The 24,440-nt window shown below is 41.9% G+C and overlaps 1 protein-coding gene across 2 annotated transcripts; it reads right to left on the bottom strand.

Annotated features, from left to right (window-relative positions):
* Window positions 1-8,643: 8,643 nt before the first annotated feature.
* ankrd49 (ankyrin repeat domain 49) lies at window positions 8,644-19,281 on the bottom strand. 2 transcript variants are annotated; one of them, XM_078260557.1, is made up of 4 exons: window positions 19,195-19,281; window positions 17,899-18,123; window positions 9,324-9,846; window positions 8,644-8,702 (listed from the first exon to the last, which is right to left on the bottom strand). In XM_078260557.1, exons 1-3 carry the CDS (start codon window positions 19,279-19,281, stop codon window positions 9,370-9,372), a joined length of 789 nt encoding a protein of 262 aa, XP_078116683.1. In that variant the 3' UTR covers window positions 8,644-8,702; window positions 9,324-9,369. The 2 variants fall into 2 exon arrangements, with proteins under 2 accessions (XP_078116683.1, XP_078116674.1); XM_078260548.1 differs by lacking the exon at window positions 8,644-8,702 and having other exon boundaries at window positions 9,214-9,846.
* Window positions 19,282-24,440: the final 5,159 nt, after the last annotated feature.

Raw genomic sequence — 24,440 nt, forward strand, 5'->3', positions numbered from 1 at the left:
TCTCTGCAGGTCATTCACTAGGTCCCCCCGTGTGGTTCTGGGATTTTTGCTCACCGTTCTTGTGATCACTTTGACCCCACGGAGTGAGATCTTGCGTGGAGCCCCGGATTGAGGGAGATTATTAGTGGTCTTGTATGTCTTCCATTTTCTTATAATTGCTCCCACAGTTGATTTCTTCAGACCAAGCTGCTTACATATTGCAGATTCAGTCTTCCCAGCCTGGTGCAGGTCTACAATTTTGTTTCTGGTGTCCTTTGACAGCTCTTTGGTCTTGGCCATAGTGGAGTTTGGAGTGTGACTGTTTGAGGTTGTGGACAGGTGTCTTTTATACTGATAACAAGTTCAAACAGGTGCCATTAATACAGGTAACGAGTGGAGGACAGAGGAGCCTCTTAAGGAAGAAGTTACAGGTCTGTGAGAGCCAGAAATCTTGCTTGTTTGTAGGTGACCAAATACATATTTTGTATAAGTTTATTATAAATAAATTCATTTTTTTTCTCATTTTGTCTCTCATAGTTGAAGTGCACCTATGATGAAAATTACAGGCCTCTCTCATCTTTTTAAGTGGGAGCACAATTGGTGGCTGACTAAATACTTTTTTGCCTCACTGTAAGCCTCGGCATGGATGGCATGGTGTTCTCAACGAGTAGCAAAAAAAGATCTTAGGTCCAGGCATTAGTTCTCTTTGGGTGGTGTTCCCGTTTATTATAAAAGTAGAAAAAAGGGTATTTCACATAAAATAGTACTTCACCCAGTGGTGATTACTAAAGTGCTGTGGCTTATTGTCGGTGGAGTGGGTGCTCGCTCAGCTACGGTAAGAACCGTGCGTTCCCCGCCATCCACACCTTCCTCTCACTGATTGCCACACCTGCAAATATACCTAATTCCCAGTGACGTACCACACCTAGTGCAATACTCCCCCAAGTGGCTAAAATAAATAACTAAATTAACCTAACCAAAAATATAAATGGCTCCTACAGCTATTGACTTGAGCAAATTGCAGGCCACGATCGTTGTTTTACTTGGATTAGGTTTATATGTGCAAAGAATAAGCTGAATAGTGACAAAAGCTTGAATGAGTATGTGTGGCGGAGTCATGAATAAAAATAAAGGCATTGCTTCACTGTGTTTAAATGCAAATATCTGAGCGACTATGTGTGATGTAGTGTCCTAAAAGTGCCTGGACCTGCATGTAATTAACAAGGATGTGCTCAAGTGTTAGCATTAATTTATAAGGGGGGCTGAGTGATTCACCAGCTACCTCACTGATTAAATGTTAAACCATTCATCAACCCCAGTTTTCCACCAAAGTAAATAATTACATAACTATACCTCATCATTGCCTCAGACACATGTTGCTGCTTTCTTGGTTATTTTCATATTGAGGGGCGATCATATATTTGTAGTCGATTGGTTGGTCAGTTTGGTTAGGTTTAGACATTAAAATGACTTAGGTTAGGTTTAGGGAAACATCATGGTTAGGGTTAAAATAACTCTAGAATAACTTAAGAATAAGGGACCTTCATCCTCCAAAGTTACAGTTCTCCAAAATCCTCGAAAAACGTTTTACAGAAAGACTTCACAATTTTATCAAAACATCCAAGCTTTTAGTTGACAGTCAATATGGATATAAATGGCTCCTACACACCAGCTCCATAATTGTGACTATTTACTTTAACCACAATTACCCAAATTACCTAATTTGAACTAAAGGAGCCATTTGTGCAGAGCTAATCTAAGTGAAATCATCTTCTTTTCTTGAGTCTTTTCTTGAGAACATCTGTGGTCAGGTCATCTATAACACTTCCATCAAAAGGCAGATCTTTGTTACATGCCAGTCCAGCTGACCCGTTTGTCTTCAGCTGAACTGAACGGACAAAGCCTCTTGTCGGGGTATGCCTGTGTAATTCTTCCCATCAGCCAGGACCCTCGTGGAGCGACAGGATGCATTACGACCACAATGTCTCCAATGGAAAAGCTTCTTTTTGGTCTCATCCACTTCTCCTTGAAGGCTCCGAGCTCCATCTCCAGCAGCTGACTCTCCTGCATCCAGACGGCCTGCAGCTGCATCTTCTCTCGCTCCTGCTGCAGTGCCGCATCGTAGTTCTCTCCTCCTCCTGCTCCTCGGAGACGGTCGCCAGGCGCTCCCGTAGCATCCGGACCGACTTCTGGTCTCTGGCTTGATGTGCAGCTGCTGCGGCTCCTGGTTGTGTTTCTGCTTCAGCATCTCCAGAGCCAGTTCAGTCTGACTACTGACAACCGGACCCGAGACGCCGTCCAGGGAACACTGCAGCTGCTTCCGGACCAGAGGAGATGAGCTGGGCTTCATCTCCGCCTCGGCACTGGCGGGTCGTTGGTCACTCCAGCTCAAAGCAGCGGCGACATGTCCTTCAGATCGTTTGGACTTCCTGTCGCTCCTCTGACTCTTCAGCAGCTCCAACTCTGAGCTCAGCTCATCATTTCTGTCCCGCAACTCCCGACACTGCAGCTCATAGTCTTTGACTATCCCGGAGAATCGCTCCTTGTGACTGTAACTTGTCATGCAGCAGCGCGTCCAGGTCTCTCTGTAGTCTGTTCATGGAGCTTTCTGCTTCAGTAAGCTTCAGCTTCACAACCCTCACATCCTCCTCCAGACAACTGTTCTCCTGTGTGGCGCTGCAGAGCTCATCCTGTAGCTTGGCGACTGAGATCGTATTGGCAGTGACAGCAGGACGGCCAAACTTGCCTTTGCACGGCTCTCTCAGGGGACCATTCACGACCCACCCCAGTAGAGTCCTGACAGCATATGGTCTTTCGCCTTGGCTATTCATTATTTCCCATGGTTCCATGAGCTTCGGCGCATTGATGCCTATCAGCAATTCCACCTCTGCCTCAAGACTGGGAACTTTAATGCCGCTGAGGTATTTCCATCCTTCTAGGTCCTGTTGAGTGAGGATGTTATTTCTGCTCACAGGCATGGTCCTCTGAGTATAGACTTCAGGTAAGTCCAGGACGTTTTCTTCATTCAAGTCATAAACCTCGAGACCACTAAGCAAGAATGTCTCTACAGACCTCTCTTGGCCAAGAGTACGAAGAAGAATGCTAGTCTTGACTCCTGAAAGATTCAGTTTTCTCATGAGATGTTGGGTACAGAAAGAAGCTGAACTCCCAGGGTCTAGAAAGGCATAGGTGTTCACAATCATGCTCCTGGACTTGGCCTTCACCTGTACAGGCACAATAGAGAGAACACATTCATCACTTCCGGCCCCAGTATGGCCACATGTCTCCAATGACACAAGTGCATTATTGACTGACACGTCCTGTGTTTTAGATCCGATGTGTAGGACAGTTGGATGTTTGTGTTTACATATATCACGTCAAAGGCTTGTCACATTCCCTGCTCATATGACCTCTCCTCAGACAGCTGAAACACACTCTGCCTACTTTCAGAGCAAGAGCATCCAGTTTATCCCGATGTGTCATCTCATCAAGCTGTGAACATTTCTCCACTGAATGCTGGCTCTTACACACACAGCAAGACCTGTTCATTGTACGTCTGTGAAGCTGGCCCTCTGCGTTGTTGGTGCCAAGCTGATGGTGTGGTTGGTCCTAAGGCAGTATTAATGGCAGCAACAGTAGCTTGGCTTCTTCCAGTACATCCGCTCTTGGATTTAGAGGAAGGGTCTGGTTGCGTACCCTGTAGGTCACCAAAGAGAGGATCAGACAGAAGCTTTACCTGACGCTCAATGAAGGCCACAAAGTCTGGGAACATAGCTCTGTAACCACGGCGCTCCTGTAGCTCCCAGGCGACAGACCTCCATTTTTCCCTCAGTTTATATGGCAACTTCATCATTATCAGGCGAAGATTGGATGGCACGTTCATCTCCTCCATATGCTGTAAGTCTTCCATGACATTGCAACAATCCCTTAAAAAGATTGAAAAAGACTGAAGAGCATTAATGTCATCAACCCTCATCGTTGGCCACTCCATAATCTTCTCCATATAAGCCACAGCAATTTTTATTTCATTTCCAAAATATTCAGCATCCAAAATATTCAGCATCCGAACCAGTTCTCTTGGCTGCCCTTTGGTATATTACTCGAGGTAATAAAGGCATTCTTGTTTATCTGTAGTTTTCTTTTCAATAGCTTGCTCGAAAGCTCTAATAAAGGCAGCATATTTAAGTGTCTCGCAATCAAACTCTGGGATAGCTCGTGGAGGAAGAGAGGCTAAGGCTTGGTTCTGAACCAGCTGAGCAGTGATGTTAGTTTGCTGTTGCATAAGGTCATACACAATAGAGTGTTGAACATTGTCAAGAGAGGAATGATGATGTGACTGTGATTGCATACATATACTCCCTTGTGAGGTCAGTGGCTGAAATCCTGCTGTTGTAGAGTTGCTGAATCTAGATCCGTTTCCCTGCACTCATGCATGTGGATAAGCCGACTCTCTTGTGAGATTGATGGCAGAAGTCCTGCTGGTGCAGCTTTGGTGGGTCAGAATTAACACTGGAAGCCTTTGAATGGATGGAAGAGTTATCTTTATGTCTTGACCCTTTACTTGAAACAGATATACTATCTTCAGGCCTTATGTCAGAATGTGTTAAAGACAGCACATCAAAATTCTCATCGTCCTTTTTTGCAGCAGCATCAGCCAACCATTGCTTCACATCATTCTCAAATGTATTAATTTCCAAATGTTGTTGCTTGTTGTGTTCAGGGTCTGGCATAGACATTTCCAGCAAAGTAGTTTGAATTTCTAAAACCTCATTACACAACGTGGTATATTTGCTTAGATATTTCTTCACTTCAGACACAGTTTGAGATGTTATTTTTCCAGAAAAAACCTCATTAATCCTTTGCTTAATTTTATTAGCTTGCATAAATTGGGATTTCCGCATTTAGGATTTTTTTGCAGATTTTCAAACAGCATTGTAAATCCCTTAGCTGTTAATTTTCTTGTGCACTTCCCCGAATCATCAACAACAGAACTAGACTTATCAGGAATATAATTTTCGTCTCTAGCCACAGAAGCAGTCTTGGCCTTGTCGGGCAAGTTTTCTTCCTCTGCACTCATCTTTGTGCGTAAAGCGTAAAGCGTCAGTTCAAGTGCTCAATGAAACGGAACAATTGCTTTACTTATACGGAGGCAGCCAACAGCACGCACAACACAGCACTTTCAAATATTCCGTGCGTCGGAATTTCTTTCAATTAACAGCACTTAAATAGCCTAATTCTATGAAGCAACAGCACTGAAACAATCTTTCGCTTCAATTTCGAAAGTCCACGTCCATCGGCAATGATATATGAACGTGTACCCACCAGCTTTCCATGGTTGTGGTCTGCACTGGATGACATGAGGACTTAAAGGTGTTTCAATTAAGACTTCCAGGCTCCGCAACAGGTAAGCAATCCAATGAGACGGGCAATCCTTTTGATATCCAAACTCCGTGGTCAACAGGAAATGTTTTTTACGATTCTATCCAATTCCATATCCAAACAATCAGGACGCTCCTGTCCAATTCAGAAGCGTATCCAAACGAAGAGGAATAGGTTCTTACAATGTTGAAGCTATCCTATAAGCCTCAGTATGGATGGCATGGTGTTCTCAACGCATAGCAAAAAAAGATCTTAGGTCCAGGCATTAGTTCTCTTTGGGTGGTGTTCCCGTTTATTATAAAAGTAGAAAAAAGGGTATTTCACATAAAATAGTACTTCACCCAGTGGTGATTACTAAAGTGCTGTGGCTTATTGTCGGTGGAGTGGGTGCTCGCTCAGCTACGGTAAGAACTGTGCGTTCCCCGCCATCCACACCTTCCTCTCACTGATTGCCACACCTGCAAATATACCTAATTCCCAGTGACGTACCACACCTAGTGCAATACTCCCCCAAGTGGCTAAAATAAATAACTAAATTAACCTAACCAAAGGAAAAGTGGATATACGGTAAATGGCTCCTACAGCTATTGACTTGAGCAAATTGCAGGCCACGATCGTTGTTTTACTTGGATTAGGTTTGTATGTGCAAAGAATAAGCTGAAGAGAGACAAAAGCTTGAATGAGTATGTGTGGCGGAGTCATGAATAAAAATAAAGGCATTGCTTCACTGTGTTTAAATGCAAATATCTGAGCAAGTGTGTGTGATGTAGTGTCCTAAAAGTGCCTGGACCTGCATGTAATTAACAAGGATGTGCTCAAGTGTTAGCATTAATTTATAAGGGGGGCTGAGTGATTCACCAGCTACCTCACTGATTAAATGTTAAACCATTCGTCAACCCGTTTTCCACCAAAGTAAATAATTACATAACCATACCTCATCATTGCCTCAGACACATGTTGCTGCTTTCTTGGTTATTTTCATATTGAGGGGCGATCATATATTTGTAGTCGATTGGTTGGTCAGTTTGGTTAGGTTTAGACATTAAAACGACTTAGGTTAGGTTTACGGAAACATCATGGTTAGGGTTAAAATAACTCCGTCATTAAGAATAAGGGACCTTCATCCTCCAAAGTTACAGTTCTCCAAAATCCTTGAAAAGCTTTTTACAGAAAGACTTGACAATTTTATCAAAACATCCAAGCTTTTAGTTGACAGTCAATATGGATTCCGGACAGATAGATCAACAACTTTGCCACTAATGGTATTAGTTGAGGAAATCACAAATTGCTTAGATAAAAAGAAACATGTAGTGGGAATTTTTATAGATCTAAAGAAAGCATTTGACACATCATGCCATTTTATTACATAAATTAGAGAAATATGGTATCAGAGGGGTTGGATTGGAATAGGTGAGTAGCTACTTAAGAAACAGGCATAAATCAACACACATGAACATAACATGTGGGGTACCACAGGGGTTGGTCTTAGGACCAAAGCTTTTCATAATTTACATCAACGATATATGCAGAGTATTGAACACACTAAAATGTATTCTATTTGCGGATGATACAAATATTTTCTGTTCTGGTGATAATTTACAGCAGCTTTTGGAGATGATCACACCAGAAATTGTCAAATTAAAACAGTGGTTTGATGTAAATAAACTGTCATTAAATGTAAGCAAAACAAAGATAATGTTATTTGGAAAATATAAAACTAACCATCAAGTAGAATTAAAAATCGATAACATAAGTATTGAAAGAGTATATGAAAATAAATTTCTTGGTGTGATTTTAGACCACAAAATCTGCTGGAAACCTCACATAAACCATGTCAAAGCAAAACTAGCAAAGACCATAGCAATAATAAATAAATCAAGACATATTTTAGACAATAAATCATTACATACTCTGTATTATACACTCATACAGCTATATCTAAGTTACTGTGTGGGAATCTGGGGAAATACATACAACACCAACCTACAGTTGACGGCACAAATCATGTTCAAAGCAAGAAATAATTACCTTCCAGGAAATTTACAAAACATGTTTATAACCTGAGAGAACAAATAAACTTTAAAAAACTCAAAATAAGAACAACTTTAAAAAGTATGTGCATCACGATCGGTGGGGGGAGTTTGTGGAATGGGCTAGACCAGGTGCTTAAACATTGTACAAACATAACAAAGTTTAAAAAGTTATATAAAAACACTTTATTAAAAGGATATGAAGAGGAAGAGAGATGATTGTGAAGGGGGATTAATCTACGGATTGTTAGGATGATAGATTATGGAAATGGGTTGTTGACTTACTTAAAATGTAAATAAATAAACAAAAGGGTTTGGTATGTGAAAAATTAGAGATGTATTGTTGTGTATATTGGTTATCCTGTTGTAAAAAGATATGATATATAAAGACATGAGTTAAAGTGAATGAGGGGTAGGAAACTTTATAAGCTTCAGCTTCATCCTGCTCCTTTTCAGACAAATTTTTAAAATTAGAAGTGGTAATAGTATTTTTAATATTACTTGTAAACACTGTATGGATATTGTTCTTTTTCCTTTGGTGTGTTGCTACACACTTTTTATTTTATAGATGTATATATATATATATATATATACATATATATGTGAAAGTTTATGTATGTGTATTCGTATGTATATATATATATAGGTACATGCTGTATGTGTATATGTATTTTTAGTTTTGTTCGAAATAAAAATAAATGAAATGAAATGAAAATGAAAAAGGTTTCTATCTTTGCCTTTCGTACCCGGAGCTCTTTCATCAGAGATGAGCTCATGAACATCAGAAGATCAACTCCCACTTTTCTCGCAGCATCCGTGGAATTATTAGGCCTCCTATAAAGGTGCCGTAGCCTTTGTCCATCCAGTGAAACGCCGTAGGGGAGGGAAGGTTGTGCAGGTGTGCTTGTGCGTCTCTGTAAGCACAGACTAAGGAGCTCTTCATTTTTAAAACAGATATAATGTACATATTTTTACTGTCAATGTGTCTATTTAATTTATGTTTCTTGATTGTTGCAGTACTTGCTTTTATCTTGTATTTTCTCTTATTTCTATGCACCAAAACCCCAAGGCAAATTCCTTGTATGTGAAAACCTACTTGGCAATAAACCTGATCAATCGATTAATGGAGAAAATACATTTAAATATAAGGCACATATAATAAAACATTCAATGTTGCAAATGTATACAAGCTTTACCTTTTAACACGCATGCACGCACGCACGCGCGCGCGCGCGCGCGCACACACACACACACACACACACACACACACACACACACACACACTGTGGATCCTCAGTTCAACCTCAAGGACTTCTGCAACATAAACACAACTTTAGAAAATGTGGTTTTAAAACCTTGTGCCATTCATCTGAAAACACTGATCATTCAATTCTGTTCTTTGTTGCAAATCTAACAGTGTTGACAAGGACAAAGTGTCATCTTTAGTAATCTGTAAAGAAGAGGTTACATATTAGGTGCTACATACAAAAAACTATGTGGTGTCTGTGAAAAGAAACCTCAAGCAAGTCTAAATTAAGAGCTCCCAAATCAGTAGGTAGCTGGATATGAAAAGACTGAACTATGCAAACCAACTGAGGCAAATAAAATACTTCTCCCCTTTAGCTCTTTGGATTTCTCCATTGAAAAAGATACTTTATTAAAATAAGATCTACACTTAGCATTAGAGCATGTACCACAGAGCGGCTGCTTGTCAGTTACCTTAACAACCTGCAATACCTCACAGTGAGACTCTGAACTCACGTTTGTGAATATGAAGAGAGAAGCAAGTGTGCATTTACTTTCAAGATCAATGATGCAAAGAGAATATTATTCCAAAGATACATTAATTTATTATGATGCTTCAACAGAAAACAACAAGTCCTCCAACCCACCTGCGAAATAAACTTCTATGTACCTGCTGTACATTGTACTTACAAGAAGGCAAGAAGAGGGTAAAAACATCTGCACCCGTGTTTTTCATTCATGAGAAAGGTACCACATTGACACAGTCTTGTACCATCTCAAACAGGACGTGATGTGGGCCAGTACGACGGGCCACCTCACTGGCCGTCTCCCCACTGCCGCTGCGGAGCCCTGGATTCAGGTGTCGCTGAGAGAGGAGGAGCTCTAAAGTGTTAGGACAATCTGTGCTGAAGGGGGTGGTGTTGGAGGCAGCCAGGTGTAGTGGTGTGAGCCCACCGTTGGTCTGGGCGTTCAGTTCGGCTCCATGTTGCAGGAGGAAACTCGCCACTGTGACGCGGCTCCAGCGGCAGGCGCTGTGAAGGGGCGTCCATCCGTCGATGGTGCGAGGGTTAACCTTAGACCCGGCGGCGATTAAAGCCGAAACCACAGCAACATGGCCGCTGTAGGCTGCACGATGCAGTGGAGTGTATCCGTCCTCATCACAGCAGTGCACCAGCAACGCATCAGCAGTTAACAACCTGTGGACTGTTGAAAGCTGAAAGAAAATGCAGAAATGCCGAGGGTCAGGAAACTACAAACTAATAGTCCCAGGAGATATGTTTTACTTGGGGCAGTCCTGTAATTGGAATAGGTACCAATTATATTTTAATCCTCTTCCAGCCTTTCATTGGTAACTTTTACCTCTCTGTGTATAATAAAAAAATCCAACTGAATTATCTTCTATTCTGGTCACACTTATCTTGTGTAATAGTCTGAGTTCCCAACTGGGAAAATTCACTCTGCATTAACATTGTGAGATAGGGCATGTCTTGGCGGAGGTCTGCGCTCTCTGAGTGCCATTCTAGTTACCCATTGCCCCCAAATCACCCATGCAATAATTAATAGTAATCTAACATTATTTATTATGCATCAACACAGACGGAACATGTTACTTAGTTTGGTTTCTTGCCTGCTTGCTTTTCGTGGTTCATAAGTTTCAAAAAGATTTAGACACTGCTACATTCTTATGTGAGCGCTCTGATTAAAGTGAAACTTTTCAATCACCCGTTCTGTTTTACTGCATACGGCACCCCTCCATCACCCACCCCACCACCCGGAGCTCCTCACTCACCCGCTAGCAAAAGTATGCAAAAACGGTGTTAAAAGTCATTCAGCATTTCATTACATTATCATTAAATTAGTACAAATTCAATCATGTATACACCTTTAGGAAACAACCTTCAATATAACCTTCTTTCAAATGTATTTAAATTATAAGCCTTTTTAGCCTGCTACACACAACTACCTACTCAATGAGAATCATTTTCAGTACTTAGCCCAACAAAAACATTCTTTTTGTAAAACATGAATTAAATGTAAATGGGATTAGAAACATGAATAGGGCTATTCATCAACTCTTATTTTCTTTACACAGAATACAACATTCTTGTTGCTGATCTTTCTCCGAGACAGTTTAATACTCCCACACAGCCGACATTTTCTTTTACTTTTATTTGTAAACAAACCATACATGAGCACGGCACCCGTTGCCCTCTTATGTCATGTTAGAGTCGTGTCCAGCCAGCGGCTGCTTATCAGTAGCAGCAGGGCTGGACTGGGACATTTTTGGCCCAGGCGGCCCACACCCACCGTGATTGGTCAGACACATTCCCTGCAGACAGTCCTCTTAAAATATGTGTGCATTCTATGATATGAGTTGCCTAGTGTTCTGTGTTCATGTGAGAGTTTTGGATCCTTCAAGAGGGGTCTCAAGACTTATCTGTTGATCTTACATTTAAATAATTAATTAATTCTTAGAGTTATGATTTGCATATTTATGGTATTGGCAGTGAAGGTCAGGGGCCTCGACAGACCAGACCCGGGCAGCAGAGGCTGGCTCTGGGGACGTGGAATGTCACCTCTCTGTGGGGGAAGGAGCCGGAACTTATGCGGGAGGTGGAGCGCTACCGGTTAGATCTGGTGGGGCTTACCTCTACGCACAGTCTTGGTTCTGGAACCATACTCCTGGATAGGGGTTGGACTCTTTTCTTCTCCGGAGTTGTCCAGGGTGTGAGGCGCCGGGCGGGTGTGGGGATACTCACAAGCCCCTAGCTGAGCGCCGCTATGTTGGAGTTTAACCTGGTGGACGAGAGGGTCGCCTCCCTACGCCTGCGGGTTGTGGGGGGGGAAAACTCTGACTGTTGTTTGTGCATATGCACTAAACAAGAGTTCGGAGTATTCGGCCTTCTTGGAGACCTTGAGTGGAGTCCTGCATGGGGCTCCAGTCGGGGACTCCATAGTTCTGCTGGGGGACTTCAAAGCGCACGTGGGTAATGATGGAGACACATGGAGAGGCGTGATTGGGAGGAACGGCCTCCCTAATCTAAACCAGAGTGGTTGTTTGTTGTTGGACTTCTGTGCTAGTCATGGATTGTCTATAACGAACACCATGTAGGGATGCTCATAAGTGTACTTGGTACCAGAGCACCCCAAAGGTCAATGATCGATTTTATAATCGTTCATCTGAGGCCGTATGTTTTGGACACTCGGGTGAAGAGAGGGGCGTAGCTGTCAACCGATCACCATCTGGTGGTGAGTTGGGTCAGGGGGTGGGGGAATACTCTGGACAGACCTGGTAAGCCCAAACGGGTAGTGCGGGTAAATTGGGAACGTCTGGAGGAGGCCCCTGTCCGACAGACTTTCAACTCACACCTCCGACGGAGCTTTTCGTGCATCCCTGTGGAGGCTGGGGGCATTGAACCCGAGTGGACAATGGTCAAAGTTTCAATTGCTGAAGCTGCGGTGAGGAGCTGTGGTCTTAGGGTCTTAGGTGCCTCAAGGGGCGGTAACCCACGAACACCGTGGTGGACACCGGTGGTCAGGGAAGCCGTCCGACTGAAGAAGGAGTCTTTCCGGGATATGTTATCCCAGACGACTCCGGAGGCAGTTGCAAGGTACCGAAGGGGCCCGAAGGGCTGCAGCCTCTGCCGTGAAAGAGGCAAAGCAGCGTGTGTGGGAGAAGTTCGGAGAAGACATGGAGAAGGACTTTCGGTCGGCACCAAGGTACTTCTGGAAAACCGTTCGCCACCTCAGGAGGGGGGAAGCGGGGAACCATCCAAGCTGTGTACAGTAAGGATGGGGACGCTGTTGACCTCAACTGAGGAGGTAATAGGGCGGTGGAAGGAGCACTTTGAGGAACTCCTAAATCCGACTAATACGCCCTCTATGGTAGAGGCAGAGCTGGAGGATGAGGGGGGGATTGGCATCAATTTCCCTGGTGAAGGTTGCTGAGGTAGTTAAACAACTCCACAGTGGCAAAGCCCCAGGAATTGATGAGATCCGTCCAGAAATGCTTAAAGCTCTGGGTGTGGAGGGGTTGTCTTGGTTGACACGCCTCTTCAACATTGCGTGGAAGTCTGGGGACGGTGCCTAAGGAGTGGCAGACCGGGGTGGTGGTTCCCCTTTTTAAAAAAGGGGGACCAGAGGGTGTGTGCCAATTACATGGGGGTATCACACTTCTCAGCCTCCCGGTAAAGTCTACTCCAAGGTGCTGGAAAGGAGGGTTCGGTCGATAGTCGAATCTCAGGTTGAAGAGGAACAATGCGGATTCCGTCCCTGGTCGTGGAACAACGGACCAGATCTTTACTCTCGCAAGGATCCTGGAGGGAGCCTGGGAGTATGCCCAACCAGTCTACATGTGTTTTGTGGATCTGGAGAAGGCGTATGACCGGGTGCCCCGGGAGATACTGTGGGAGGTGCTGCGGGAGTACGGGGTGAGGGGGTCCCTTCTCAGGGCCATCCAATCTCTGTACGACCAAAGCGAGAGCTGTGTCCGGGTTCTCGGCAGTAAGTCGGACTTGTTTCAGGTGAGAGTTGGCCTCCGCCAGGGCTGCGCTTTGTCACCAATCCTGTTTGTAGTATTTATGGACAGGATATCGAGGCGTAGTCGGGGTGGAGAGGGGTTGCAGTTCGGTGGGCTGGGGATCTCATCGCTGCTTTTTTGCAGATGATGTGGTCCTGATGGCATCATTGGCCTGTGACCTTCAGCACTCACTGGATCGGTTCGCAGCCGAGTGTGAAGCGGCTGGGATGAGGATCAGCACCTCTAAATCGGAGGCCATGGTTCTCAGCAGGAAACCGATGGAGTGCCTTCTCCAGGTAGGGAATGAGTCCTTACCCCAAGTGAAGGAGTTCAAGTACCTTGGGGTCTTGTTCGCGAGTGAGGGGACAATGGAGCGGGAGATTGGTCGGAGAATCGGCACAGCAGGTGCGGCATTACATTCAATTTATTGCACCGTTGTGACGAAAAGAGAGCTGAGCCAGAAGGCAAAGCTCTCAATCTACCGGTCAGTTTTTGTTCCTACCCTCACCTATGGTCATGAAGGCTGGGTCATGACCGAAAGAACAAGATCCAGGGTACAAGCGGCCGAAATTTTCCTCAGGAGGGTAGCTGGTGTCTCCCTTAGAGATAGGGTGAGAAGCTCAGTTATCCGTGAGGAGCTCGGAGTAGAGCCGCTGCTCCTTTGCGTCGAAAGGAGCCAGTTGAGGTGGTTCGAGCAGCTGGTAAGGATGCCCCCTGTTCCAGGCACGTCCAGCTGGGAGGAGGCCTCGGGGGAGACCCAGGACTAGGTGGAGGGATTATATCTCTAACCTGGCCTGGGAACGCCTCGGGATCCCCCAGTCGGAGCTGGTGAATGTGGCCTGGGAAAGGGAAGTTTGGGGTCCACTGCTGGAGCTGCTACCCCCGCGACCCGACCCCGGATAAGCGGATGAAGATGGATGGATGGATGGATATTTATGGTATTTGTTTATTTATTTTTTATTATTATTGATATTTGATATTGTATTGCCATTATTGTTAGTATTACTATTGTTCTTAATATTGGCTTAGCAACTTTTAAAAACAGTTTACTGTTAATTTAAACTATTGCAGACCTGCCAACCTTGAAGAAATTCAAGTATAGTATAACCCCCCCTCCCGCGCGCGCACCCGACAGCCCCGCCGCCAATGTACGCTCCACGGTTGCCCACCCACCAGTGAGAAACCTATGAGATACCTAACACCATAATACATAATAGACACATGGTGTCTGCAATCTGAAAATGTAGGTGGAGAGGGGGTAGATTATGATAGGCTACTATGAGTAGGTCATATTCCTGCATATTGTTACAAATATTATGACTTACGTTATACACACACACACACACACACGTTTTCTTATATCCTTTCCAATTTTGTGCCCATATATATATATATATGTTAGTCTATAGGAGGCAGAGAGGCCTAATAGGCCTAAGTACTTCTGTGTTAAAGATGAGAGTAAGACCAGGTTAACACATAGCCTTCTTCTGATTACTGAAGTAGTCTAAGTAATGATTATATTATATATATTATATAAAGCAACTTTAAATAGGCCTAAAGCAACTACTAAAAAAAACACAAGATTGAAGCCTGGCAGAGACACGATTATAATAATAAATAACATGGGCCAGATAACATGGGCCAGATATTTTCAGATAGGCTTTTCAAAGGTTGACATGGGTGACATTGCATTATGTCAGTTGCCATCACATTGGCCTAGCAAATAGCCCTACTGTATGCTATGCATTATTAACTGAGCTCGTAACAGCTGGACTCCCAGTTATGAATCAAGGTCATTATTTCTGTTCATAAATTCAAGTAGGCTAAAAAATAGCCTAACTGTTACCTTTATCTTACGTTAATCAGCACCTGGCCTGTCTAAAACCTTCTAGTTTTCTAGCCATTCCACCACTTTTCTAACTGCCCCCAACTAATGGGAAAGATTCTGCTTCTCTGTATAGCCAGCCACCTCTCCTCCTTCCTCTACTTCAGGTAATGCTGATGGTGAAGCAGCTACTACAGCCCCAAACAGAAATTTTGGCACATTTTGAGGCATCCGCCTGTAGATTCTTTATCTTTTTCTCCCGTAATTTCTCTGCACCTCCCTTGCATTTTGGTGGTCGTTTGTCCATTTTAACGTGAATGCTAAACTTCCAGCATAAGCATAACTATTACAGCTCGTGTCTCAGGGCCAGGAGTGGGGAAGGGGCTTCCTGGATTTGATTGGGTCAGGCCAGTGCCAATAAAAGACAATTAACCAATTGCCAAAAAAAAGGCCTATAAATTATATCGGCAATTCGGCCCAAAAGTACGTCGGCCCACGGCGAAAATGCCCGGTATGCCAGATGGCCAGTCCAGCCCTGAGTAGCAGTAGCTGCAGTAGCAGCATATGCTAGCTACTGTTGTTGTCCGAGTCTGACCGCAGTTAACCAACATTTAGCCGGCGCAAATTGATGCGACACAACAGATAAAAGTAAAAGATGAAAACAATACTGGACCTAACTAGTGATTTGAAGACACAAGGGGTAGGGCTGTGCAACTAATAGTAATTTAATCGTGATTATGTTTTTGGCTTCCAATGATCACAAAAACAGAATAATCGAGAAAAACTATTATTTAGCTCATTACGTTTTGCAAGTAAAACTCTTATTTTGGCTTGTGTTCTGAATGAAAAAATGAAGTTTAAATAGGAAAAGTATTAAGGCAAATTTCAGTTGTGTTTTTTTACTGTTGATTTATTTAACTTTTTTTCGACTGTTTTTTAAGTTCAATAATTGCAACATCTTTCCAGAAGTCAACGAGTAATCGTGTTAAATTATCGTGATTTCAATACTAACCGAAATAATCGTGATTATATTTTTTTTCCATAATCGAGCAGCCCTACAAGTGGGTCTTAAATTAATCTAAATGCAAAGTCCCTGCACCAGAAATTATCACAAAACACAGAACAAAACAGACGTGAGACACACAAGACAACTCTAGTACTCACAGACTAAAAACTTTACAGAAAATGTGGCAAAGAGATAAATAACTATAAATAATAAATATAAATTAAATATAAGAGGTTTATTTGATTCCTGTGCAATTACTTTGTTTGTTCAACATGTTCTGTGTGTTGAAAACAGTTGCATGGCAACATGTTTATTGTTTTGAGAATGACTTGTGAATAAATTGGGGTGGGCAGATCCCCCTCCCCCCCCTCCCCCAAGCGAATCAGTGTTTATTATCCACAGGGTGTTATGGCCTTCATTACACTTGTTCACTCTTTGTCAACTATTCCCTCTCTGCCATGTATTGTCTCAAAGTCAGACAGCTTTTCCATTCTTTAACTTAATTGCAGCATTCATTTACAAATGAATGTTGATTTTGCTGCAAGGGACAGCTCTATACTCTGTATAAAATAGTGTTTTATTTCTGGCTAGTTCTTCTCGAAAATGTTTCAACTTTATTGATTTGATGGCACTACACAACTTCTTTGGAAGTGCTTTCTTAGATGTCTTACAAAACTGGCACAATATTCCTATTGTGGAAAGAAATGTAATACAGGACTTCTGCATAATTGCAGCTTATGTTTCAAACAGAAATTCTCAAAATGAATAAAAAACTTAAAAAGCAAACAGTAGGTTTTTGACCTTGTTATTAGAGAGCAATAAACATTTACAACATGCTGTATTCATGATTTTTTTTTGGTGGAAAGAAATGTTTGATTGCTTTTGGCTGTATCAGATTTTACTGTTATTTTTTTAAATACTGTTGATCCTTCAAAAAGGATACCTGAACACCAGCTGAAAGAACACAAAAGAGTATGTCTAACATTGAATCAACCACATTATTGTGTTCATGAATTTCTTACAACATACAAATCTGAAGGAAAACCAGGCAAATCAAAACTAGAGATGGCCCGATACCATTTTTTGCTTCCCGATACCGATTCTGATACCTGAACTTGCGTATCAGCCGATACCGAGTACTGATCCGATACCAGTGTGTCATATATTTTATCATGTTTTAACAGCTGTATACCACCATCCCTGTATGGATGTGATATGATTTCTATCTTTGTTGTCAGTCTGGCTCAGGTTAAACTCTTTCTGAAACATGAACAATGAACACCCCAGAACTTTCTTTTATTATGCAGTTTGACAGTCAGTTATAACGGAAAAACAACATAAATAAACTACTTTAACGTAGATTTTCTTTAGGGCTTTATTACGTGGTATCGGATCGGTGCATTAACTCCAGTACTTGCCGATACCGATACCAGCGTTTTAGGCAGTATCGGAGCCAATACTGATACTGGTATCGTTACCGGAACATCTCTAATCAAAACCCCACAGACAATCCAGTCCACTTCAGGAAACTTAAAACCTGGCTCCTACTTTTCCTACAATCATTTTTCCAATTAAAAACTCAAACCAGTCTCTGCTTCCAGCTGTTTTATATTATGCTATCTATCTGGGTTTTGGACGACATTTGAACGTGTCACATTGGACTCTGAGAATTTGCGAGTTTTATCACCTAGAACATGTAAGTTCTTTAAATCAAATTAGCATGTCACGCTGTGGGTTGCGTTTCTCCAGAAGTTGATTCTGTTTCAACCATAGACTGTCAAATTAATGAAAAAGGCCAACTTTTTAAATCTTAATGAGAATGACTGGCAGAGACTGGATTTAAACACAACACTAGTGGGGCAACACAGGTAAAGTCTGAGTTCTGAGGGTGGTGCCAGAACAAAATATCACTTACGCGATTGTTTTCCGCTGCCCACAGAATGAGAACCTTTGGTTTGTCTTTGAGAGTTTCTTCTTTTTCAATATACCACTCGTCACTGTGGTCCCCCTCCTCCTCTTCCACCTCTTCCTCCTCATCCCTGCTTCCGGTCCACAGGCTACTGGCCCCTCGGGGGATCAGGTGGCCATGTGTATTCAGAAGCTCAAGCTGGTTGAAATCTTCAGGAAACTCCATCACTTGCTGTTTTTGCCAGAGAATCCAAGACAAAAACACACAGAGAAATGAGACAGATGTACTGACCTAACTAACTACTTTGTAAAATTAGTGATGTTAGGAGAATGTAGAAAACTGAACAACTTAAAAGGAACATTAATGTTGAATACGTTTACTTTTACCTTTCAGATTGAATTTGGCACTAATCCCCATGTGTTAATTGATATTTTCTATCTAGTGTCTTGTGACTTTGTTTCTGAATAGAACCAGACTAGTAACCTCTGAAAATATAGTGCTACATTTCATTATTTCAGTTTAGTTGTTTTATTGCAATTTTCAAATGTATATATGTAATCAATCAAGGTGACCAGCAGCTAATTTTCTCACTTGTGGCCCCAAGCAGGTTATCATAGACGAAGGTCAAGACTATTATAGACATGACTGTAAGTGTCAGGTGCACATATATAATAATAACATATTCTATCCAACTAAGCATTATGCTTGCATTTAACTTAGGACCACAACAAATTCAAATACAATATTTAAATGCAATGAATGAAGTTCAACATCAGAAATTGGAAGTGATGTAAATGATGTAAAGTTGAATCAACGCCTCCTTAAAACAGTTTCAACAAAAACAAACATTAATCCTCAAGCTGAGGTTACTTGTAACGTTAGTAGTAGGGTAACGTTATGTGACCATAACGTAACGTTACCTAGCTAATGAACTGACAACTGTGTTACGTTATAAAGTGTTGTAACGTTAGCCATTGTGAAGCAAGACGAGTAGATCAACATACAACAAACGTTCAGGGTAACGTTGCATTCAATGAATGTGGCATTTAGCTACGTGAACGTTAAACACACATACATGTAGGCTAACTGTTGATATAGCTGCTGTTATGCTCGAAGTTACAAGACTGGTGAAGCCAACGTTCCCTTTTACGTCGACATTAGCTTACGTACAACGGTTTTATATTTGTAATTTACGTTGACGTTACACTTAACTGTTGAAGATACAATTTGAGAAACATATCTCGTGTTAAAATAACAACAATTCACACACATTCGGGATATTTAATCCAATGTAACGCTCACCTTAAAGAGTGCGTATTCAAAACAAACCACAAGAGTCTTCTTCCTCTTCTTTTGGATTTTCGGCAGACTGGATGTCTTGCGGCACATTGCTGCCTCTCACAGCTCGGGAATATATTGCAGTTCGCATATTTACACAGATGTGATCCTGTCGTGGCAATTCTAGGACTGCGTTTTTGACTAATTCTCGTTGGGATTAAGCAGGCTGTTTATTGTCACTGTCTTTATGCCCAGGTGTGATAATGCAGCAGCCTTGCTCTTTCTTCCATGTAGCCTAACAATTGCATTCCATGAGTTTGTTTTTTTCTGCAGGTTCCACACAGTCTTTGCGAAGTCCAATGCTAGCCCACAGTGTCACAGTCTTAGTCTATAGCCATAACAGCTGTATGTCTTCTCTTTCTCCCTAAATAATAATGTTCTGTCTCTACACAGATTTTGTATAGAGAGGGACGTCCCTTCTTTTCAACTGTGCTGTATGTAATGTATTTAGTTTCTGGACTTTATTTGTAAATGAATGAATAAAACGTACAAAAATAAATTAAAAAATAAAACCTATGTTGTGGAGTGACCTCTTGACCTCGTGCGTCCTTTAGGCTGTGTCGCTAGCAGCGGCCTTGGTTCCATCCGACCCAGAGCTCTTTGCTGCGTATAATACCCTCTCTCTTGAGTCTTTCCCCTCTTTCCAGCCTATCCGTACTGTCTAATAAAAATGCATTAAAAAAACTATGTTGTTTAATTTTAGCAGCATTCACTATAACCCTTAAAGGTATACTGTGTAGTGTTTTAAGTACTTTATTAGCTAAAATCAATGTCTTCATTCACAAATATGTCCTCATTGGTGTAAAATTACCTCTGCCAATGATCTGACTTATCCTCATAAGCGAAGAATTTCTTATCTGTATTTATACTGGACGGGCAAGTCCAAGGAGGCTTCCATGTCATTCCGCCATTTTGAAAAACTATAATCGCTGAGAGGGACATAAAGCACTAGCCTACCTGTCTAGCTAATCCACGACGTGTTTTCGTTCAGAGCCAGCGTCACATGACTGAAACCAGATGAAATGGAGAAGGAGATCAGTGAGAGGCGCTTGTCACTGCCCTTGCAAATTTGAAAGCCTGCACTGCACTTTAGTTCATAATGGAGGATCATACTTATGCCGAGTCACAGGAGAAGGAATCCTCGTCGCCAAAAAAAGCGAAAATTGGAAGACATGTTGTCAAAGCTTCTTGGTACATAACGGCTACCGCAGTTGCAACACGCATTTGAAAAAGCGAGGCGCTACAGAGCACTATTCGTTTGAATGCAAAATACAATTTCACCGCTAGATGGGAGAACTTCCTACACAGTGTACTTTTAAGATACATTTTGTCCCTGAATCATTCATCATCAGTGCTGGGTGGTTACTGTTCAGCTGCTGAACTCCCTTGAACCTGAGTAGATTCAGAGGCACAACAGAAACAGATACAAATCACAGTGAGAGAGAAAGCTTTTGAAAACATGCAGGGAAAAGATGGACAACTTGATTACTACATTTAATCGAATATCATCTCCAGTCAGAAAAGACATCACTGCATGAGCCACATCTACTGTCTCCATTGAAACAACCTCTATGGATCAATACAGAAGTTGTGTTGATTCAGCCGTGACAAAACTGCTAATGCCTGTTAAGGCAGTGTCTTATGTTGTTCCCAGCTTGATGGATCGTCGGAGCACAAATGACCATCTTCTTGAAACAAAAATGTATTATCAAATAATATCTTTGGTGGAATATATGAAGTACTAAAATGTAATAACAGGGGTAAATTGGGATTTATGTGCGGCTCGTGGTTTCAGGGTTGCCATGGGTGTGCATAGATTACAAAATCGGATTGATATAATTTTGTAAAAGCGAAACAATGTTTAAGCAAAATATCAGAACAATTTACATTCTGTTATTATACCTCCAGTTCTAACCTATTTTTCGCTCTTCCTCGCCATCCATCTATCTAACTAACTATCAAATTAATCCATATGTCAGACTTATGGCTGTGGAGAGAGAGGAACTTTAACACATATGTTATGACACTGCCAAGAAATAACACCAGGCTGTTCTCATGAACCATTTGTACATATATACGAAAAGTAAAGCACTGTAATTTGTATGTATTACATGAATTTATTGTTATATGCACCACATTGACTGCTGCTTTATAAGAACCCTCTGGTCTGCACAGAGGGGAGGTCAGGGTGAATGGCTGTTCATTAAACACAGGGCTTTCAAGCAGGGAAGCAGAGTTTGCTTCCCAGGGAAACCCCAAGACCTTCACCCAGGAAATGTGTGTTTGTGTCCCAGGAGTGTTAAAGTGGAATCCAAACCCCGATCTTTTTTGTAATCTTAACTAGTTGTTTTGGTGCTAGTCGTCGCCCCATGACACCACCCCTGAAAGGACCGTCGCGGTGCCCTGTACCCGACTCATAGTCACCTTTTTTCGGCTAAATTTTACTGTAGTTACTGCTAAACTTTCGTCACGTGACCAGCCAGTTGTTGCCTAATTTTGTAGGGTATCATATGAATTGTTGGGCATGCGTTTTCTTACGATATCACACGAACACGTTCATGAGAATGCGTTGAAAAACACAATCATTTATGTAGATAAAATGAAATAACACAATAAACCAATTTTGGGAAGGAGTCAAAAATATGTTGTTTAATATTATTAAATGTTGATGTATCACTACGCCCAGAAGTGTCTGTTGGGAGGTAGATGGACTGAAAACTGCAGTAATACAACCCCTGATAATATTGGTATAGTAACGAAATTATATTGTTTGATGCTAAAGGACTTTATATTACTGATAATGATGGAACATGCAGCCTTAGCCCTGCAGAGAAAATAGCTTAGATTGAATTGACTTGAAATATCTTTAATGTCCCCAAGGGGCAATTTGGTTCACAACAGGTAGCCAACACATACGCATTCGCACAAAAACACATAACAACATGAAATAATAAATAGATAAGAACATAAATACACATGTAAAGAAGGACTTGCTATTTTATGTTCCAGAGAGGACACCTGTTTGCGCTGGCTGATAAGTTTCGTTTTTGAGTTAGTAGTGAGAGTGGCCGGGAGAAGTACAGGTAGATATTTCTGGGGTGAATCGTTGTCGTCTGTGTCGCCATCTATGCATGTGTGCGTTCAGAGACATGTGAGTATCTGGTTTAAATGTTTTACATATGTGTATTTTCGGTCCCTTAGGTTTATATGAATGCTATCTGTTCTGGGATACTCAGTTGAAATGCAGTATGTTAGCATAAATTTCGCTAGCAGCATGCTAATGACTAGTATTATTAGTGTTATTTTATTGTTGTTATTGTGCTTATGTGTGCACTCACATGACACTGCACTATTATGATCGGAGTGTTTACCATATTGTGTAGTAGAGAACTATGTTTGGGTTGCTGTTACTGAGACCCAGCAGTAAGAAGGCTGCTGATGTGTGTTATCTGGTATATTCTTTGGTTATTTGATATAAGCAGCTATAGCTACCTGAAGTAAAAGTTATACTAATTATCATTTATTAGTCTTACTAATTGCATCCTGTCAGCACTGTTGATTTTACTTGTATGCTGATATTTCCCTTTTTTATTGTTTATTGTAGAACCACACACACACTCATGGAGACAGACAATCATCTGCTAATAAATCTATTGAAGAGCATCAGAGCATTTGACTGCATTCTTACCAATGCACCACAGTGGTCACCTATTCCCAACTAGCTACAGTTACAGTCGTAGTTGTCGTTTCTCCATTACAACACATGTACACTATACTTAAAAAAAATGAAAAAAAATGTGCTGTGACATGGGCAGGGATGGCAGATGACCTATAGTTTGTTGAGAAACCCAACAGCTGATGGTAGAAATGATCTCAGGTATCTGATAGACCTGGCACGTTTTCGGGAGGTATACCTCCTTCCTGGTGGTAGGTGAGTGTGTGTGAGTGATGTTAGCCAAAATGGCCATTGCCCTCTGTGTGGCTCTGGCCTCATACACATGCCCAATGCTGTTGAGGTCAGTGCCAATTATTTTCCAACATATGTTTACAGTTTTACCCAGTCTGTTTTTGTTGATTACACTCAAATTGCCAAAACAGCAGATCATAGCAAAGGTCTACTGGTTTGATTGACCATTGAAACACTTATTATGATATAAATAAGAGACATTTTGTTTAAGAAGTGTATTGATTGTTTTGACTGTTACCTTTTAAAGGGATGTTTCACCGCTGGAAAGCTGAATATATCTTTAAATTGGGTCACTTATGTAGTATAAATGTGATTTTTTAGAAAATCCAGGAAATGTGTTTTTGGCTAATGTGGATGAAAGACACCAAATCCCAGAATGCACTTGCTTCGCTGCTCTGAGTCCACTCCCAAGCCACGCCTACTGTTTACAGACAGACAGACAGTGAGACGATCAACTACTCAACTGTGTTTTATTGTCATTTCTACCATATACACGAAACAACGTTTCACCGTGGCTCAAGTGGTTACACAATTAAAATATATAAAAACGACATACGAAACAGGCTACATTTAGTGCACACACATTAGCTATATGCTCCGTAAAGTTCAACTAACACATACTAGCATTAGCGCTTGGTAGGCTGTAAACAGAGCCGTAAATTTGCGTGGAATATAGAATGGTCGGCATCTAACAGTCACAAACTCCACCAGCAGTTAGTTGGATACAAGCACCCCATTTCTGCAACTTTTCTACAAATTTACGTATTTTACGGGTTTCGGGAATAGGCGCACAGAATTGGCTCACTAGCGCCCCCTACAAAATCTCAAAAAAATTGAGCCCCTGCAGTACGTTTAATGTAGACTCACCAAACTTGGTACACATATGAAGCGTAATTGGAGCCATAACCTAAACCCAACAGGAAGTCTGCCATTTTGAATTGAAAGTTTGAAATTAGCGCGATTTTGGCCATTTCCACATGTCGTACTTTAACGAACTCCTCCTAGAGATTTCATCCGATCAACTTCAAATTTGGTCTGTGCCATCTTAACGGTAAGTTTCCACACAGCGAAACACCAAGCAAATTTCGGCCAGCAAAATATTGCCTCGGGGGCGTGGTCACGAAAACAACACGCCAGACCGCAACAGAACACCGGCTGCTAGGCAGCTAGCAGAGAGGGTTGAAGCCATAGACCTAATATAGAGTCTATGGTTGAAGCTAGGTAGCATAGGTGGCTAGCAGGT

This window comes from Sander vitreus, chromosome 2 (genome assembly GCF_031162955.1).
Source record: "Sander vitreus isolate 19-12246 chromosome 2, sanVit1, whole genome shotgun sequence".
Taxonomy (NCBI): domain Eukaryota; kingdom Metazoa; phylum Chordata; class Actinopteri; order Perciformes; family Percidae; genus Sander; species Sander vitreus.

What these genes read in the sequence shown, in the direction of transcription:
- ankrd49 (XM_078260557.1), bottom strand. Translation starts at nt 19,281, where the DNA reads ATGTGCCGCAAGACATCCAGTCTGCCGAAAATCCAAAAGAAGAGGAAG. An exon ending in TTGAATACGCACTCTTTAAG is followed by an intron (nt 18,124 to 19,194) that starts GTGAGCGTTACA and finishes TGGCAAAAACAG; the next exon opens with CAAGTGATGGAGTTTCCTGA. An exon ending in GGGCAGCGGAAAACAATCGC is followed by an intron (nt 9,847 to 17,898) that starts GTAAGTGATATT and finishes ATTTTCTTTCAG; the next exon opens with CTTTCAACAGTCCACAGGTT.